The following is a 20,114-nucleotide window of genomic DNA, read 5'->3' on the forward strand; positions in this document are numbered from 1 at the left end:
CATCTTTCCTTAACCTCATGACGTTTTCCCGGGGTTAAGGTAAAGAGGATAGTGGAAGGAGATAGGAGGGACAATTCCAACGCACCCAAGGACTCTGCTCTGTATTTACGACAGTGTCGTAAAGCGCCAATGTTATGGTCGGAAATGTGTCCGGTCGTCCTCTGAACCAAGCTCCCAGTCGCCCTTCAACACAGACAGAGTACTCTTCTTCTTCTTCTTCAGTACAGACACAAGACTAGCTTCAAACCATGGCAGGGGTAATCGCACGGAAAGCTATTGACCACCTCAAGAGCAAAGAGTTCAGGGATTATTTGACGAGGTACGTTTAATAAACTGCTTTATTTTCTATTAGCATGCGTGCTAAAGGAGCTAGCTGCAGAGTGATAGGGTTACAGTAATGACAGCCCACTGACCCACTTATCTGTGTAACCAACATTTCAATGAACTTCTAAGAACATTTTCAGACAGTCTTATTGTATATTTCATTGTTGTCACTTGTGTTTTCTTGTTAGATTTCAAGGACGATTGTGCTTTGTTTAAATTAACTTGTGTATCCGGGTAGATTATTATATTATATTATTATATTATATTATTATATTCTGATGAAGCTATGAGGGAATGTTATGTGAAACATTTCTCCCTAGTATGAGGGACAAAAAATGACTAAAGTATAAATAAATAAATAAATAAATGTCGGGAGAAATGCATACAATAATGTATAAATAAATAAATGCATCAATAAATATATAAATAAATATATAAATGCTGAAAACAATACATCAATGAATAAATAATAAATACACTTTGTTAATGAAAGAGGTTATTTATATATTTTTACATGTATTTATTCATTTATTAGTGTATTTCTACAGTTATATATGTATCAATGCATACATTTCCACATTAATTGAGTTATTAATTTATTTCCATATTTTTACATTTACACATCTATTTGTTTCTGTGTCCAGGTCGGAGGGGAAAAGTGTATATATATATATATATATATATATATATGTAAATTTGCTTCTGTCTGTTTTTCAAAATTGACCAATCCTACTTTAGTAATGTTAGGACGGCCCACTTAATTTACATATTTACTTTTCCTTGTACAACATGGACACAGAAATACATAAATAAATATGTGAATATATTTATTTATTGATGCATTTATTTAATTATTCATTTATTTATACATTATTGTATGCATTTCTCCCAACATTCTTTAGTAATTGTTTGTCCTTCATACCGTAGCAACCTTTGATTAATCTGCTTGCCATTAAAGTGGGTCGTAACTTGCTCTTACTGGAGATCGTAGGGTAAACTGCATTTGTGCTTTCAGGATGTGACCAGTGTCAGATCAGTCGTCACAGGTGAAGGCCAGTGAAGAGAAAAACTTTCACTGGTTTTGGTCTTTTTTTTTTTATCAGGATGTTTGTTCATTTGGAAATAGTGCACTGGTGGGGTTGGTGCAATTTATCAATGATTTACTTTTAGTAATTATTCTTTTAGTGTCACTTTCTGCTTAACCAATAACTTTCTATTCTGTCTGCAGAGATCCTATGAAGAACCTGTACTTTGTAGTCAGACGAGAAGCACACCTCTGATTTAGAGTAAAGGTTTTCATGTTGACGCTGTGACGCAAGAGGCCGCCTTTGTTTTTAGTCCTCACACATGATGATGGTTATCTCTGGGTTCCTTTTTCCAAAGCAATGTCTGTAATCCAGTACAAGGTCAAACACATATATTGAATGGGGTTGGAGTGAACATTGTCACAACTTTTATTTCCTTTGTAACCATCAATCAAACTCTATTTATTAAGGACCTCTCAGACAAATTAAATTTCAGTTCAACACGTTTTACAAAAGAGCAGAAAAGTGACAGACAAAAGGTTAAAAAGGGTTTAGAGAGTTATGCGCACGAATTAGATGTGATGAAATAAAGATGGATGATGGAAAAGTAATAATAGACAAGAAATAAAAGCAATTTAAAAAAATCAAACTTATACACAATAAAATCTTTCAAATGTTAATAAAATCATGTTTCCATGTGCCTCTGGCTTTCTGGCCCTCTGACATCACACCACATAAAATAATGGCATAAGGCTTTATATACGTTTATTTCATGTACTTGTTCTTTCATAATGAGCTGCTGTCTGGATCGATGTGTTTCAGGTGGCTGAAGCTCTTGTGTAACCTAGGTCTTATCCGTGTTATTTATCTGTATTTTGTTCTTTTCTCTTCTATGTGGCCCTGGCAAAAATCCAAATCAGCACAGTAAGTTCTCCTCTTCTCTCCTTGTCAAATAGTCTCTCTCTTTATGTCTATTTCTATCTCATATTTTTTATTAGTTTTGAATATTGTTACCAAGGCAGCTGTAGTATAGCTCTTTTTTCGGTACAACCAGTTGGAAATGAATGTCCCAGTCTAAGGTCCACACTACATTTTGTATCTCTGTCTGTGTGCAGCATTTCTGGGGTCCTGTAGCAAACTGGGGTCTTCCTATAGCCGCCATCGCAGACATGAAGAAGAGCCCTGAGATCATCAGTGGCAGGATGACCTTCGGTAAGACACACTGACATGTGTACTGATAAATCCAGATGCACACAAAGCCAACATCCTTATGTACATATCCTGATAACATTGTCAGGATATGGGTTGTGGTTTTGACTATAGTCTCAAGGCTTTCTTTTAAATATACTTAAAATATACTATACACCAGTTAGTTCCCACCAAACAATGTGATTGGACAAGAATTGTGAGTGAGGATATAGGAGAACAAAGTTAGAAAAAAGTACTGAGTCCGCACACCAGAAGTAGCTCCAATAAATGAAATTTAATGGACTCTCACGTGTAAACGTTTCGGGCCCTCGCCCTTCATCAGACATGAACAAGTCAATGGACACACCGTCACATATACACAAGGTCACCTGACAGGTCATGTGATATAAAACCAGGAGCAAAATAGAAATTAGACTATGCAAAACATTCATGATAGAAGTCCACAGGATCTATGCATAGATGTTACAAAATGCGAAAGTGAAAACAAGAATCATTTTACATTGGTATACGTCTCCAGCAGAAAAAAAACCTGCAGTCACAGGAGGATTGCCATAATAATTGACTAACTGTAGGCATCAGGTGATATCGACATAATGACATGTAAGCACAAAAACAATAGAGGCGGCTCTATAATACAGGAAAAAGTGGTAGAGATCAATGAAAATATTGAAATGAAACAGAAAAGCACAGCAAGTCTACAGATAGATGTCATGTAAACATCAAGCCCACAGCACATGGAACTATACACCAAAACACAGTATAGAACCAGACACCAGAGAAAGACACTTAGTACTTTACACAACATGGAGGGGCACAATACTTAATCACTTAATCAAAAACACTCATCTGAGGGAAGGCACAGTAGAATATAGCTGAAATGAAAGAGTCATCATACAGGGCACAATACACAATCAAATTTGTCCGGAAGATAGACTCATCACAGAACAGGCACGATCAGATATATGGAGGACGGAGACGATATAGGAGAACAACATCACTGGGACCTTTCTAGACACCAGTGCACACCAATAGAGTAACACATAAATATTAATGGATGAAGCCTGAGTGACGTCAGCCATCTGTTCCAGCAGGGGGCTCCGGAGGCTCATCGGCAGCAGTCTTCTGCTTGATGAACCGTTACATCGCGCCCACCTGTCAATCATGTCAGCTATGTGCCTAGTAGATAACACATATCGTTTTCGAAATCAAAACAAAGCTGTTTCAAAACAAAAAATCAGCCTCCCCACAGTGATGACAATAACTAATCAGACCAGTTTCATTTTTTGTACCAGGCTGTAAACATGTTTATTTATGCTGTAAAAGCTGGCTTTTTTTAAATGGGGTGTGACTTCCGGTGTTCCTGGAGCCAGCCTCAAGCGGATTTTGCACTTCCACATTGGCTTCATTTCTCAAGAGCGAAGGTTGCAGCATAGTTGCAGAATAGCATGTTTGAGTCACTCAGCAACATTCTAGTTTCAGTTGAATTGAGGAGCTGGTTGAGTTGGTTTTGGAGTTCTGTTGCTGATGTTGTACTGGGCTACGACCCAAATTCTTTACAACATCACTCCCTCTCGTGTGTTATTGCTTAAATGAAGTTTAAATTCTCAATAGTTTATTTGAGGTACTTCAAGAGAGCTTCCACTTTGACCTCAGAGCTGTCTTAAAGGTCAGAAAACATGGCAGAAGATTTTGGTTGCAGCAAAAAAAAAGATAGAAGATATGCCCGCCCGAGGTCTTCTTCTGGTGATAGCTGTCGACCTATTACCTAAAGAAGTCCTCTGTTGAAACGTTGTGGCTGTTCTGTAGTGTTAGCTGGGTGCAGCTCTGGAGAGGTGGTATAATGTTTACATGTTTAAACTCTTATCTTTATAAACTCTGACCTGTGTGTGTTCTCCCTCCTCTCAGCTCTGTGCTGCTATTCACTTCTCTTCATGAGGTTCGCCTACAAGGTGCAGCCACGCAACTGGCTTCTGTTTGCTTGCCATTTGACCAACGAATCAGCACAGCTGGTTCAGGCGAGTCGCCTCATCAAATTCAAGTAAGCAACACTTGTTTCTGTGATTTCTACTGCACAAGTGGACCAAATCTTCCGAAAAGTTCTGTAAAAATGTCCCAAATCGTGGTGAGGGCTTGTCATGATCTCCAGTTTTATTTATTTCATGTCAGTTAAAACAATGTCTGTGTCTTTCCAGTTACCTTTACCTGCCTCTGTTCAAACAGTTGAGCATTTTTAAAAAGACTTACTGAAGATGATGTCGTCAAAGTGACTCATACCCTCAGTGCTTGAAATGATAGTTAGATTTTGGATAATCATGGTTTGGCTAAACTGTATTTTTAAAAAGAAGCCCGTGAAATAAAGTAAAATAACATTGTGTACATTCTGACCTTTTTCTTTTTTTTTCTCAGCATGGAGCAGAAGACCAAATCCTAATGGCAGGGAAAAGCAGATGCAGTAAATTTACTGCAACTCGGCACCATGCTACTTCAAAGGCCTCCTGAACCCCGGACATCAAAACTCATGCATCTAATACATCTCAGTTAACAATGAAACTTTGGCACTTACATTGTTTTTTTAACCTGTTGTTACCGTGATCAATCGGCCATCATCGAAGAGATCAAGTCACTTTTTACCAAACCGACAAGAACATGCACAGGTGCTTCCTCACACAACAATAAAGGTCAACTATCGTGGTGAATTTTAAGATTTTTGCAATATTAAAAATGACACAAATGTAATGTTGGTGGTGAACGTTCACTCAGCAAAGCAGCCTGACAGCTAGACGCCTCCCACACTGGATCCACTGGTTGTTTCACACTTTGTAAAAACAGGTTTCAAACATTCATAAACCATCACATTTCAGGTAATAATTTAACACGTCCTCACCTGCAAGTGAATTAAATAATGTTTAAAAATTCACACTGAACTTAGACTCGGGTCAGTTTGTGCAAACAAATCCATATCACAGCACATTAACACCCGGCAATGGACTTCCTAGACTTTTGTCTCACAGATAACTAAGCTTTATTTGTTTTGCTCTGAAGCTCATATTATGTGGTGCAATGTAAACTGAGTGTGTATGAGGAGGGTTTTAGTACAAGAACAATGGCTCATGATTTCAAAACATAATTCAGAAGTGTTTGTCTCTTCATGCAGAGAAGCTGTGCACACTGTAAAGCTGTGTAATCAGAACGTGACTGTATTCTTATCCTCCACATCTGAGCAAGACAAACTGCTTCTGTCAGTGCTGGCCAAACATGTACTGTGTGTTTTTGTCATGTGTCATTCACATTAATTTATTGACTTGTATCATTCACATTATTCTTCCCTGATTAACAATTTGATTGTATGGTTTTGTTGAAATAAACTGGTGATAACCAACCTGAACACGATTACAGCCGGTGAGTGATTATTTGCAGAAGCAGATTGTTAAGAGAAGTTAAGCTTTGCTGTCGTATTGTTAGGCTTCAGTAACATGTACAGTATGTGAGATATTTCATCATGGCTTTGTCAACGCAATGTATTAACGCTCAACACTTAACTTAAGTCCCTTTTAAATAAACTCTTACCACAGCTTCAGTCAGAAACTACAACTCCAGTTAACTGTAAATCACATGTTGTATGTTAAAACCCAGCTTTAAAGCTGTTATATTTAAATTACAGAGCAAGATGGGCATGGGATATCACAGGAGTGGTGCCAAAGGGTGGCAAGGGCCAGCCTAGAACTCTTATTGGCCACTCCCAGAATCCTTAACTATGATTGGCTACTTGCCTTGTCAGAGGCAGGACTAGTGTTTAAATCGACTTTTTTGCCTTTTTTTGCAGCCTATTGCATTTTGTTAGTACTTTAAATTATGACTTCAGATATATATCGTCTCCATCAGTACTTAAAGAATTAAGCAAAGAAGATTTAAATAGTGCTACCCTTTTAAGGAAAAAAAATGATTGATTGAAATGAAACTGCGCACACAACTTACATGCACTTCCTTTGTTTAAATTGTGCACCTTCACTTTTTACAATACATTGTCTGTATTAAAAACATCCGGAATCCAAACTAACTACATAAAAACAGTAAGATAAGAAACTGTCATCCAACCACCCCTGCAAAAGTCAGCTTCCCAGTTCTACCACCCCAAAAGGTCTGGCTCTGCCACTATATGCAAGGACAATATTGAATTAACATGACAAAGTGTTTGTCAGTCTCCCTCCCTCCTCTTCTTTTGTGATCAGCTCACAGAGCTCAGCGATTTAGAGATCTTCAGTAGGTGGAGTTTCATACAGGTTGACCTCTTGGCGAACATCACCTGCTGCAGTGTGTAATATATATAAAACTGTGCATTAAGATTTTAAAAACATTACGTTATTATGTTTAAAAACAGCAACAATGTAAATGTATTTCTAAAATGTATTATTATGTTAATTCATTTTGCAAAAGATATTCAGTCATTTATATCTGTAATCTGTTGCTTTGTTAGGTCACATATTACACTTTAGGCCTACTTTGTTTTTCTAACACTAAAATGTGGCTCAAGCCTGTCTACAAACCCCCCAATAATGACAAAAGTCCATCCTCTCTGTCTTTAGTCTGCTGCACTTTTCAGAAAGGGTTTGCTCAAAGAGGCTGTTTGGAGATTTTCCCTTCATAGCCGTTTTCACATGCACTCCGGGTAATATCTAGATATTTACAGGAGGACTTCTCCGGAGATTCTCCCGAACTAGCCGTTCACATATGCTCCTCACAGCGGGGGACTTTCCCTGGCATGGTGCAAGAAAGCCCAAGCCCTTCCAGAGAAGGGTGTGGTCAGACACAGCTCATTTACATTTAAAGGTACAGGCACAGAAACAGCCTGTTCTGATCAGGGCTGAAATAGAGGGGTTTATATGCATAACAAATATAGGATCAGAGTATATTGATATCAAGAAACGCCACAGACATGATTTGAGGAGCTCTGAGACTTTAATTTAAACTTAAAATTAGTAAAATATCCTTTCAACTTTGTTGAGACTATTTTACACTTCCGGAGTTGCACCAGTAGGGGGAGTGTGTTGCATGCGGCTCGTTACTCATCAGCTGAAGTGGAACAACGAAGAAGAAGAAGAAGAAGACCAACATGGCGTCCGTCAACAGCAGTGAGTGGAGAGCAATCTGCGACAAATTCACCAACGCCCAAAACCTCACTGATGTGGAATCACGAAACGACCCAGAAAATGACCCATTCCGCTCAAAGTACAAAGCCAGGGAGCTCCTCAGAGAGATTTACTGCTCGCTGAAGAGCTTCGAGGCCGGTGAGGGAGAAGAGGAGAGCGGCGGAGAGAGCAGCGAGAGGCCGGTGGAGGAGCCTCCGGAGAGCGGGCAGGGGGAGGACGGGCTGGACCAGGCCTTCAGCCGAGACTCACCGGGGGGGCTGCGGGCCGCAAAACTCGGGGCTGTAGAGTATTATCTGGGCGTCAACCATATCGATACAGAGGAGCTGCCAGCCGGGCAGGAGCATCTGATGAACTGCATGAAACTGCTGGAGAGATGCAGAGTGTCCTCCGACAGTGTGTCCCTGTTCATCCACGTCAGGGTAAACAGTCTCTGAATAATACTAATAAAGAAGTAGAACAGGACATTTATCATATAATATATCAATACACAAACATTAACCTCACTGATTAGAGATGTGTTACTCCTGTGGTCATAATAACAAATGATATGTGTTAGATAGAAACAGGGTCATTTAAGTCATGGAAAGGTTAATTAGTAAATTGCAATGTGTGGACAATAATGTCGTTTATCTTTGGGAAATGCATAATCCTTAAGAATGGTCAAGAAAGCAGCATTACAGGCTTTTGGGACAGCAGGTTGTTCTACTCTTTCATTTGAAACAATTATAATAATAATAATAACTTTATTTATATAGCACCTATAAACACAGGTTTACAAAGTGATTTGACAAACAGCAAAAACAAAAACAAATTAAACCAAACACAGAAGAACAGAAACAACAGCAAGAACAAAACAAATGTAAAATACTAAAAATAATTAAATACAGTTCAACAGAAAAGAACCCAAAGTGCACGATACACAACCAGACATATATAACCTGACCATCATAAGAACCATCACAAGAACCATTATAAGAACCATCACAAGAACCATCATAAGAACCATCATAAGAACCATTATAAGAACCATCACAAGAACCATTATAAGAACCATCACAAGAACCATCACAAGAACCATCACAAGAACCATTATAAGAACCATCACAAGAACCATTATAAGAACCATCACAAGAACCATCATAAGAACCATCACAAGAACCATCACAAGAACCATCACAAGAACCATTATAAGAACCATCACAAGAACCATCATAAGAACCATCACAAGAACCATCACAAGAGCCATCATGAGAACCCAACAAGAAAAGCTGAGACCAAGAGGAAGAAAGATTTAAAAATGTGTAAGAAACTAAAAGAGCTAAAAGCAAATCAAAAGAGAACAGCAATAAGAAGGTAAGAGCAGGAAAAGAAATAGAAACAAGTGGTTAAAGGATTAAAAAAAAACCTATAATATTAATAAAAATAAAAAGTAAATATAAATATAAAACATAAATAGACAAAGTAAGTAAGATAAGAAATGACCAAGTTAAAATATAAGAGTTAAAATATAAGAGTTAAGATAAGAGCATCAATACGAGATAAGAGCGATTGTTAATTTGTCATAATTGTAGAAAAGAGTCCATCAGATCCATTAGGTGGTTGAAGTCTTTGTAAAGGCAGATGAAACGATGATTTGATCTCTTGCTCATGGAACTGTTGTGTATGTTATCAGAATCAGTTGGGCATCCTTTGGGCCGGCCGGGATGAGACGGAGATGGCTCAAGGATTCCTTGAAACAGCCGAATCTGTCTACCAGCGATATATGAAGGAGGTGAGGTTGTTTTCTTGTGTGGGTTTTTTACATGAAGTGTTGGCTGACTGATCACAGAGAGGAAAGAAAGCTGCACTGCAGTGTCAGGAGCAGGAACACAGACAATGTTTTTTGTTCAGGTTTCTACCTGACATATTATCCAGCTCTCTTTACTGTCTTGTCTCTGGCTCTTCTCATGTGATGTATCATCATGTAGTTCATGGCATTGTTGTATTCTCAGTAAAAATGTGTCTTCCTGCTAAGTGTTTGTGAACTTTGAATATTTTTAGTATTATTTTAAGAGCAGATTCTTTCAAAGTAAGGAAGTGAATACATTGCACTGCTGGCAAAAATTGAAATTAAGTAAGCAGCTTAGTTGTTGATATTAAATATGTTATCAGCAGAATTTAAATACAATAGAAATAGGGAGTATAAGTGTTATGCAGAAGTAGCAGGACAAGATTGTAAAGCAAACACTGCTGCGAGTGAACAAGTGAAATCCTCTTCATAAACAGCCATGTTTGTTGTGTTTTTCTTTTCTTTCTTGTGTGTCAGGATGGGACTCCTCCCACTGACATGACCGAGTACTTTACCACTGAGGAGAAGCTGCTGACACATCAGGAAAGGACCAAGAGGTAACGTGTTAGTACACATGGAGAATTGTCCTCAATATAAATGGTATTTCCTGATGTTTGGTCTTTCTCTTCTGTGCTCTGGCTTTCACATTAACTCATTTTTTTTCATTTCAATCTTTCAAAAACGTTCCTTTCTCAGGTTTGAGTTGGCCTACACTCACACCAAGTACTACCTCGCTCAAGTCTATAAAAACCTCGGTGAGTCAGATTTACATTAAAAACTTGATTAAAAACAATGATATTAGAAATCTCTCTTATACAGTAAGGTCCACTTTTATCGCCTTAAAGGTTGCATCATGTCGATCAATTCTGAGGCACTAAAGCCTACTACTAAAACACTCCTGCATACATTCCGGTGTTTCCCCTAGGTTTAAAGCGTTGGGGGGGTGGGGACAAGCCGACATGGCGACACGACGACACAAACACTTGAAGGAATCTTGGTGTTCATGTGTTACTTTTAATGACAGCTGTCCTTTTCTATCAGAAAGGTATCCTTAAATGACTTCTTTCCCTGATTTCCGACTCTATCCACTATCATATCTCTACAATAAAGACACAAAAAGCCCAAAAATAAATCTTAAAAAAATAAAAATAAAATAAAATTCATGCAGAGAAGCCCCTACCAATGAATATAATGGTAGGGGAAACACTGCATTCATAAAGCTTCACACAGTTATGGTAGTGTATAGCTGAATGTTGTGATAACTGGAGTGAATTTGTCTTTCAGGTCAAACTGAGCGAGCTGCCACATACTGCCACAGCACCCTGCAGAGACAGCTGCAGTTAAATCAGTTCAGTCCAATGGAGTGGGCTCTGAACGCTGCCACCCTATCACAGTATTACATCAATAAGGTAGAGCTTTTATTGTTTAAAACTGAAGCTAGTGTTTAAATCCTGTTACCTAAATCAATGTACCATGTCTTCAAACTGAGTTAGTCTTTGGAAGGATAAAGTATTGTTGGTTTAGACCCAGTTCTCAGATCCAGGCTTCCTGGTTTTTCAATTTGACACGGAGCCAAAAAAATTGTGACGATATCCCAAACAAATATTAAAATCTGTGTTGTGAGACCTGCTCTCTGTGTTCATGTCAGAGTTTGTTTCCAGTGTGTTTAGAGTAAGGAGCTTGGTGTGTGAATATGTGTGCCTGTGTTGATTTTTAGGGCCGCTACATGGAGGGCAGACATTGCCTCTCCGCAGCTACGGTCATATCAGGTTTGGCAGGAGAGGCTCCTTCTGAGGCCGCAGCAGAGGAGAGTGAGTATTTGTTTTAATCTTCAGTTAAATATGTATTAAAATGAGCCTGTTAGATTGCGTATTTCCTTTTGCGTTCTGACGCCAAAACAACCGCAGTGAGTCAGACAGGAGAGAAAAGATCTGTGTAAAGCAAAGCGTTGTGTAGCCCTTCTCTAAAAAATAGCTGTTTCTCTCCCTCTTCCTGCTACAGGTGAGACAGAGAGGGACCGCAGGGAAACCCTCAGACAGAAGAGGGCGGAGATTGCGAGATGTTGGATCAAATACTGTCTCAACCTCCTGCATGATTCGAAGAAGCTGCTTGAGGTACTCCATGGTCCTTTCTCAGCCACACACACCCAAGGCATTGGCACAGGGGGAACTCAGTTTGCAGTCACACTCCCAGATGAATACAAAATCGCCTTTTGTTAAGGTGCAGCATGTAAAATGCCGCTGCAGGCTTTGAGAAGAAGTCCCCTCACTCCAGCCGGGAACAGCATATTTTTGCAGCCATGATTTCATATCGCAAGATTAATGAGAAGCTGTAATGTAAATAACCGTGACAAAAAAGAAAACTCACCCAGGGCTTCTTTTTAAAAGATCTTTTTTTTTCATCTGATGATCTTAAGTTACTTAGTTTTTGTAATATTCCCTATAAACATAAAACACTCAACAATCGGATTTTGATTGTTTTTTTTTAATATACTTTATACACTCTCTTATTTAGAGGGACATGCTTCCTACACACACAGGCCCGAATCACATGCACAAACAGGGCCTGTGGACATGCATTAGTGGAGAGATGTCAGAGTGGGGCTGCTACAAGCTGCTAAGCAGAGAGCGCACCAGAGCAGTTGGGGTTTCGGTGACTTGCTCAAGGGCACCTCTGCAGCGCCCTGGAAGTGCCCTGGCACCCCTCCAGCTACCAGACCAACTTCCATATTATGGGCCGTACTAAGACTTGAACCAGCGACCCTCAGTCTGTAGCTCAGTCCCTACAGACTGAGCAAAATGATGTTGATGGATAAAGTAGAAATAAGTTTGTTACTCCAAGTAAAAAAAACTTTGCTCATCTGATGAATGTGTCTTTAAATGTGCTTTTACGTGTGTTTGAGCAGGACAACATCGGGGAGCTGGACACTGATCGTCAAGAAGAGTTGAAGAGAGCTAGAAGAGGAGAGGAGGAAGAGGAGGAGAAGGAGAGGAAGAGTGCTCTGCTGTTTGGCTCTGAAGACACCTTTGACTCCATCGCTAGCCTGGAAGAGAAGGTTTCTATAATGAGTTTGATACTATAACTCCTAGAGCTGCAAGGAATGAATGGTTCTTTGATTGCATCATCTTTAATTGTATCTCAAGTTTGTCTGCGTCAGAAGCAGCAGGAGGTCGTTTTGTTGATAATACAGTAGCTTTTTTTTTATCATCATTTTAAAGCTACCATGAGGAGTTTTTACCTGTTTTTCAAAATAGACTGAAATTAAAATTGATGCCTCAATGTGAGCTACAAAAGCACCTACAGCATCAGGAAGAATACTGACTATCTCTATGTTGTCATTATTATTGCCTGCAATCACAACTAAAGGGCAGGGGTTGGACAAAGTGATAAACAACACGCTGCAGAAAACACCTTTTTTTTTTTTTTTTTTTACATCTTCCACTTCAAAGTTTCTTCATGATTGAAACATTTGACTGTAGATAGAAAGCAGGAAGATAATTTACTGTTAAAAACCACTACTTATATATGTACGGGCACGATCAGCAAAGAGATTAGATGTACCTTTTTGTCCACAGGTGGCACCGAGGTTGACACAAACAGAAAGTTCCTCACAGTAGCTTTAAGTTCAGCAGTGTTTCGATGTGAAAATATCTCACTATATATGAAAAGTAGGGCTGTGAGCATTAACTAGTTAATCACTATCAATTAAGGTCTGAAATTGATGCATACATTTTTAAAATCACATGCTATTTTTGTCCCTTTAGGCACACCGTAGATAGGCCTCTGCAGTGTCTCCCTGTAGTCAGAGAGGGAAAAGAATGACACCACTGCGTCTTTGAATGTCTCATTTTACTTCAAGAAAAACTTCTAGACAGCACAATTGACAATTCAAAAGTAATATTCACCTCATGACATCAAACCTTTCCCTTTTACACCGTTCCTTTGAGCTGTATTAATGTAGTTATTGATATGTAACAAGTTTACCCTTTACTGTGGTTACGTTAATGTTGTAACCTTCGATCAACCAGAAGGTCATTACTTTATTTCAAAATTAGAGCCAGCTTTGAATTCAAACAGCAAGGAAAGTAAAGACTAATATTTTCCAAAAATATTTGGTTTTAAATGTAAAATAATAACTGAATTTCAAACACAAGATTCAAAATGTGATTATTTGCAATTAACTATCATAATTCCACCATTGATTGCTATTAAAAATGTAATTGTTTGACAGCCCTAATCAAAAGCATAAGAAAAGGAAAAGGAGTGTAACTATAATAAATACAGCGTTGAGACCACTGTATCAATGATCCAACTGTCTGCTTCCTGTTTCACAGGTGAGCTCTCTGTTCCCTCTAGACTTCACAGAAGCAAGAGCAGTATTTCTGGTCGGACAGAATTATGTCACACAGGTATGCACACATTCACACATGCATTATATACTGAAACATTGACACTCTGGGAATGGACACTTTAGTTGCTGTGGACTAAATGTAACTGTTCCAAAAGAAGAGAAGAAGAATTCTTTATGACAGAAATGTATAGGTACAACGTAAAACTTCCCATCCCAACTTAAGGCCTCGTTGCTGCACATTTTGACGAAAGAGGCAGGTCTCAATTAGAGCCCCCTGTGCGTTTAGTGTGAATATAATATTCTTTCTAGTGTGAAATGTTATAGTCTAGATCTCTTGACGCCTGTCCCAAATAAAGGCAGGGTCATTTCATAGACTGAAGTAAATAAAAACCTAGGCTGTTAATAGAAGTTTTGCGGTATGCACAATATATATAGTCGTGAAAATCGATATTAGCGTTGGGCATAGCTTCGTTTGAATTGTACCCTCTGATAACTTCTATTTCTAATACACCATCACGAAGAAAAAAAAAACATGCTTAACTCAGCAAGAAAGGAAGCCACTAGATAACAATACTGTCGGTGAAGATTTTTGTTTAAGCCTCAGAAAAGGACAACGTGATTGCAATTTGCAAAACATCCTTCACAAGGGTTCTCAGAGCTATGGAGTTGTTAATAATCGTCCATAACTCAGTCTTTCTTCTCCACAGGTAATGAGCTTCTTTTTAAAGTAAAATACTAAGTGTTATAATCTGTTTTCTTATTGGTTCAGGTCATGAAAAGCAGATGTCATCTTTAATGATACTGTCTGAAATAAAATGATATTGTACATTTGTTGACATTTTGTAGGTTGCACGGCACTAGGTTTTCTGAGCGAGGACAAATTGTTATATGATTGGATGAGAAGTCAATCATGCCTTTTCTTCTAACAGTTTTACATTTTCAAAACTTCCCACTAGCATTGAAACCACCATTATACTTTTCCATTTCTGAACATGGTGAACCGTTTCCTTTCACACACTCTTGCAGGCTAAGGACTACTTCCTGATGGATGGCTACGTGACTGATCACATAGAGATCCTGCAGGATCACAGTTCTCTGTTTAGGGGTCTAGCTTTCTTCGAAGAGGATCTTGAGCGACGCTGCAAAATGCACAAAAGACGAGTTGACATGCTAGAGCCAATATGCAACGGTAATGTGCAGCACTAAATTTCTTCTTGAGATTCTTTGTTTTGTTTTTGTTAGAAAGTCTCTTTGTTAATAACTCAATAAAGTAGAGAAAACAAAGTTGAAACAAAATAACTCAGACAGCCATTCAAGGAAACAAAGTCGATTGAATCTGTCTTTCTCTCACTCTGTTTCTCCGCAGAACTGAACGCCAAATATTACCTAATGATCCGCAGACAGCTGATGTTTGAGCTGGCCGAGATCTACAATGAAATGATGGACCTCAAACTAACGTTGGCAAACAGACAAGCAGATACACAGTCCCTTGATAACCACACTATTAAGAAATTCAACCATCTCTGCTCTGCATCTGCCAAGTAAGTGTATGCACGTGTGGACTCCTTTCGGCTCTGTGCATCTACCTTTATGAAGTCTTATTGAAACAAGTCTTCTGTTCTCCTTCTCAGATACTTCCAGATGTTTCTGGACTCCCTGTGCTCTCCTGAAGGGAAGTACCCGGAGCACCTGGAGGAGGAGGTGCTCAGACCGGCTCTGGTGGCCCGTTTCAGAGTGGCCCGACTCTACAGCCGACTGATCAGCTCAGAGCCGTCTGTTCAGCTGGAAAACCTCAACAAATCTCTGGAAAACTATAAGTAAGATGAAATATTTGTCCTTTTATGGTTATTCATATAAACACTTAGTGGGTTTGCACATTGAAAGTTGTTCTACTACTAGTGATTCTCAAAAAGATGGACTGCAACCCCCTAGTGGGCACTAAAGATACTGCTGGAGAGGGCATATAAATACAAAACAGCTGGCCCACTTTCACATTAATTATTTCTGTTTATGAATTCAATATTTCCTGAAAAGTACCTTAGTGTAATATAAAGTGTTGATCCAATCAGTGTGCTTAGATATTTGGGTTGAACCCTGAATATTGTTAGATTTCAAATTGGGCTGCAGGTCAATCATGTCCACCCTTCATGTCCACCCTTTTTTTCAAATAACTATTCAAACTTGAGTTCTCAGAAAAATGTACTCAAATTTGCCTGATGTTCCTTCTGGAGGAGGAGGGGTTTATGACTTCAGTCAGCCAGTAGGGGGAGCTCTAAATCTTTAGGCTTCACTTCAAAGGGGATGTTCTTTTGTCCATCTGTTTATACAGTCAGTGGTTGACATCACACAGCTGCAACTTGTGAATTAGAACGTTTTTTTAAAGGCATTTCAATTAAAGGGAATTTAAACAGAGTATTTATGCTGCCATGTTTGATTGTTTTTGTTATGTTGACCATCACTTCCTCCGCCTGTCTTCTAGATATGTGGTGCAGTATTGTGAGGGCCACCCTGAGGCAGTTGCTACTGTGAATACGGAGCTGGAGCTGAGTTCAGAGATGGTCGGCCTGCTCCCTTTAAAAATCAACCGCCTCAAAGCAAGGATGGCTTTAAACAACTGAAGGACCCCACTCTTCACTGACTGACTTACAATCCCAGTAACCACATTAGCCAGTCATTCTCAATTTACCGCCTTACAGTCACTGGACACTCCCAACAATAAGAGAACCTGGATGACAAATTCAGCGCCTCTCTTCCTTCTTTGTGGTGTTTTTTTTGTTGCAGTTGAATGCATTACATGCTGAAGCTATTTGCTCTCCTTTATGTGCTAACATAAATTAATTAAGCTGGTATAGAAAGCAAACTTTATACACATTTAATGAAAAGTCCAGTGAGAATGAATTCTTGTTTTCTATTGTTAATCATATTGGTTTTTATTTAATGTGACTTTATTTTGTATAAAGTGCTTTAAGTCTGTTACTTCAACACGTTTTTGTCTGTGATGGGAAAAGATATTGAAGACCTATTGTAAGCAGGGTTAGTGTAAACATAACAAACATCAATATGCAGACATACGTACAGACAGTAGAGTTGATCCATACAAACCATCAGGACTGTATGAACTGTCAGAAACACCCTTCCCACTGAGCAGAGTGTACTCGAACACATCGACGCTGGTTTATTAGACGTCATAATCTGCATGATGCTAGCTTCATCCTGTTGAATCTGTGCGTTTTCTTCTTGTCTTTGAGGAATCACTACATGACCCAGTCCATGTATTGTAGATACTGTATGTAATGACAAATTAATGACTAATATACGCACTAAGAAACAACACATCTGTGGGGTTTTTTCTTCCCTCCAATAAAAAGCTGTGCAATAAATTCGAAATATGTGAACTCTTCAGTTTTAATGTAATCCAATGATGAACATGAACGCTACCGCCTTTTTGTGACACAATCCCAGCTTTGATTTATGCACCTGGTAACAGGGGCGCTGTTTGTCAACAGGCAAGGCAGGGCCCCCAGGCCAGTAGTGGGCCCTCCAGGTCTGACACACATGAAACCACAGCAGTGGCTCAAAAATATGCGAAATTTCCAATGACAGTAGGAAACCCCTCTTAAGGTTGCGCCATCTGACAGCACTCACACTTTTTTTTTAATTATTATTATTTTTATTGCACAAAAGAAAACAAAAACATAATAGATCAATGGAAAAACAGACAGAACACAATGATTAGTTAATTAACAAACTATACATTTTGAAAGAAATGTGCTGGAGGAGCCAAATAAACCCAGAGGGGCTCGTCGAGTGGCCCTCCTAAAGAGAAACATGTAACACAGAGACATATTATTAATGTAGTCCAAGCAAAAACAATAAAGCTAACAAGAACACATACTCCATAAGGTGTAAAAGAAAGCAAAACAAGAAAGAGATAAATTAAAGAAGAGGGGGAAAAAGTAAAATAAGCTCCTATGGCAGAGAAAGATTATGATGGCGCATTGGTTAATTGGCCAAGCAGGAAATAAATGATATGTTTTTTAAATAAGTTGAGGCTGGTGCTGTTTCTAATATGATTGGGTAAATTGTTCCAACAATGAGGTCCTCTGAATCTGATAGAGAATTGAGAAAGTGATGTCCTGAAAAATGCAGAATTAAGTAAGCTAGCTGACATTGTGTTGTAATGATGGATTTGAGAATTGAATTGAAATATATCTTGAAAACAGCACTTGTTGCGCTGTCAGCCATTGTATGTCTTCTTGCTGTTAAAACCTACTACAATTATTGTTCTATAATGATAAATATATAATATCTGTAAAAGAAAAAAAAACGTTTCACATTTGGCATAATGGTGACGATGGATCATTGGACGGGTCCCCTGTGAATTTTTGCTTAGGGCCCTAGATTGCTGTGGTTCCCACATTTATTGGATTCCAGACATGAAAATCACATCAACGCGTTCGGCCATTTGTCCTCTTGCTCACAAAATCATCATTTAGCCACCAACTCTTAATTTAAGCCCTTGAAATGAGAACTCAATAGGGAGACGTTTTCTCCTTTTTCTCATTGTCTTCTACTTGTTCTATCACTTCTACTACTGTTTCTTCATCTTCTACTAATACTTCTACTACTCCTTTTACTTCTACTTCTTCTTCTTCTTTTTCTTCATCTTCTACTTATCCTTCAGCTGTTTCTGCTAATTCTTCTTCATTCAGCAGTGTTTTGCTAAATATTTCAGCGGTCAGCATTCCCACGCATTTTCCGCAGTTAAATGCAAATTGTCCAGTTAGTGGGAATGCTGTAATACAGCATTCACACTATTATTAGACACAGTTAAATGCAAATTGTCTAGTTAGTGGGAATGCTGTAATACAGCATTCACACTATTATTAGCCGCAGTTAACCACTCTACTGAAACTGCACTACTGTCAGTAACAGAATCGCTACGAGCTGCCAGAGCTGCAGGTCAGTCCTCAGTTCTATTACTGCTAGACCTATCTGCTGTAAACTCATGCCCACAAAGTCTGCCCGGAACCTGGGTGTCATGATTGATGACCAGCTAACTTTTAAGGTTCAAGTAGCCTCGATTGCCCAGTCATGTCGATTTGCCCTGTACAACATCAGGAAGGTCAGACCTTACCTGTCAGAACATGCTACACAGCTCCTGGTACAAGCTCTTGTAATATCACGCATACGCTTACTTTAACTCTCTCATCCAGGTCTACACTCCCTCCCGCCCACTACGCTCTGCCAATGAAAGGCGTCTGATCCAACCTTCACAACAGGGTCCTAAGTCTCTGACTAGATTCTTCCCCCCCGGTGGTGGAATGAACTTCCAAACTCCATTTGATCTGCAGAGTCCCTCTGCACCTTTAAGAAAAAGCTAAAGACCCAGCTCTTTCATGAATCCCTACTAACTTAAATGATGATGGTCTCCATATCATTGATGATGATTATGGTTGTTACGATTGTTTTTGTTTGATAATGACGACTTATAAGATGGTTTCTATACTGATTAGAGCTCTCAAGAACTGCCGTCAATGTTGTGCTTTGCCTCTGGTCACTTCCTGTCAGCACCTGTGTGTCCAATCAGACTCAAAGCTGATCGTTTGCTCTTACTGACATTGTTCCCTTTTTTCTAGATCCTTGCTTGTGTTGTACTTACTCTCTGATGTACATTGCTTTGGATAAAAGTGTCTGCTAAGTGAATTGTAGAATTGTTGTAGAATTGTAGTTAAATGCAAATTGTCTAGTTAGTGTGAATGTTGTATTACAACATTCCTTTTATACTTTTCAAACTGTACCTCCAACTGTTTTGTGATGTTTTTAACTGCTTTCACATTGTTTGAATGGTTGTGTGTGTGGTGGAATGTTTGGGGCATGCTCAAAATCCAACATGAAGTCCACAAATCACATCGCCATGAACAGAAAGTGGCTGTAACTCTCGCTAGCTAACGGCTAACTAGCTAAACTTATAAACCGTTATGTTACATTTAGTCAACCAAGCAATTTCACAGAATAGCTCGTGCTGACGGTTTACCTGTTAGCTAGCAGTCATTTCAACGGTTAACTTGTTGTCTAATGTTAGTGTGATCTAATGAACCTGCACGATATACTGCATCCATTGGTACCAAACATGACATGCTATCATGTCGGGAAGAGGGGTTAATAACACTCTCAAGTCAAGGTAGTTTCACATTTTTACAGAAATTACAGAGCCTGTCTGAAATTAA

The 20,114-nt window shown here is 38.9% G+C and overlaps 3 protein-coding genes across 3 annotated transcripts in view; 2 read left to right on the plus strand and 1 right to left on the minus strand.

The window, feature by feature from the left end:
• trpm7 (transient receptor potential cation channel, subfamily M, member 7) overlaps positions 1-20,114 on the minus strand; it is a 361,224-nt gene that overhangs the window by 286,488 nt on the left and 54,622 nt on the right.
• Positions 2,255-5,948, plus strand: mpc1 (mitochondrial pyruvate carrier 1). Its single transcript, XM_020653998.3, has 4 exons — positions 2,255-2,273; positions 2,465-2,561; positions 4,464-4,596; positions 4,965-5,948. Exons 2-4 carry the CDS (start codon positions 2,519-2,521, stop codon positions 4,987-4,989), a joined length of 201 nt encoding a protein of 66 aa, XP_020509654.2. The 5' UTR covers positions 2,255-2,273; positions 2,465-2,518; the 3' UTR covers positions 4,990-5,948.
• On the plus strand, positions 7,635-17,279 carry kifbp (kinesin family binding protein). The gene is made up of 13 exons (XM_020652784.3): positions 7,635-8,124; positions 9,378-9,476; positions 10,011-10,090; positions 10,230-10,288; positions 10,818-10,942; positions 11,251-11,344; positions 11,535-11,647; positions 12,439-12,588; positions 13,868-13,942; positions 14,911-15,073; positions 15,251-15,425; positions 15,516-15,701; positions 16,364-17,279. Exons 1-13 carry the CDS (start codon positions 7,669-7,671, stop codon positions 16,500-16,502), a joined length of 1,914 nt encoding a protein of 637 aa, XP_020508440.2. The 5' UTR covers positions 7,635-7,668; the 3' UTR covers positions 16,503-17,279.

This window comes from Labrus bergylta, chromosome 3 (assembly GCF_963930695.1).
Source record: "Labrus bergylta chromosome 3, fLabBer1.1, whole genome shotgun sequence".
In the NCBI taxonomy this organism is placed as follows: Eukaryota; Metazoa; Chordata; class Actinopteri; order Labriformes; family Labridae; genus Labrus; species Labrus bergylta.

What these genes read in the sequence shown, in the direction of transcription:
- mpc1 (XM_020653998.3), top strand. Translation starts at nt 2,519, where the DNA reads ATGAAGAAGAGCCCTGAGATCATCAGTGGCAGGATGACCTTCG. An exon ending in CAGTGGCAGGATGACCTTCG is followed by an intron (nt 2,562 to 4,463) that starts GTAAGACACACT and finishes CCCTCCTCTCAG; the next exon opens with CTCTGTGCTGCTATTCACTT. An exon ending in AGTCGCCTCATCAAATTCAA is followed by an intron (nt 4,597 to 4,964) that starts GTAAGCAACACT and finishes TTTTTTTCTCAG; the next exon opens with CATGGAGCAGAAGACCAAAT.
- kifbp (XM_020652784.3), top strand. Translation starts at nt 7,669, where the DNA reads ATGGCGTCCGTCAACAGCAGTGAGTGGAGAGCAATCTGCGACAAATTC. An exon ending in TGAGGCCGCAGCAGAGGAGA is followed by an intron (nt 11,345 to 11,534) that starts GTGAGTATTTGT and finishes TTCCTGCTACAG; the next exon opens with GTGAGACAGAGAGGGACCGC. An exon ending in GACAGAATTATGTCACACAG is followed by an intron (nt 13,943 to 14,910) that starts GTATGCACACAT and finishes ACACTCTTGCAG; the next exon opens with GCTAAGGACTACTTCCTGAT.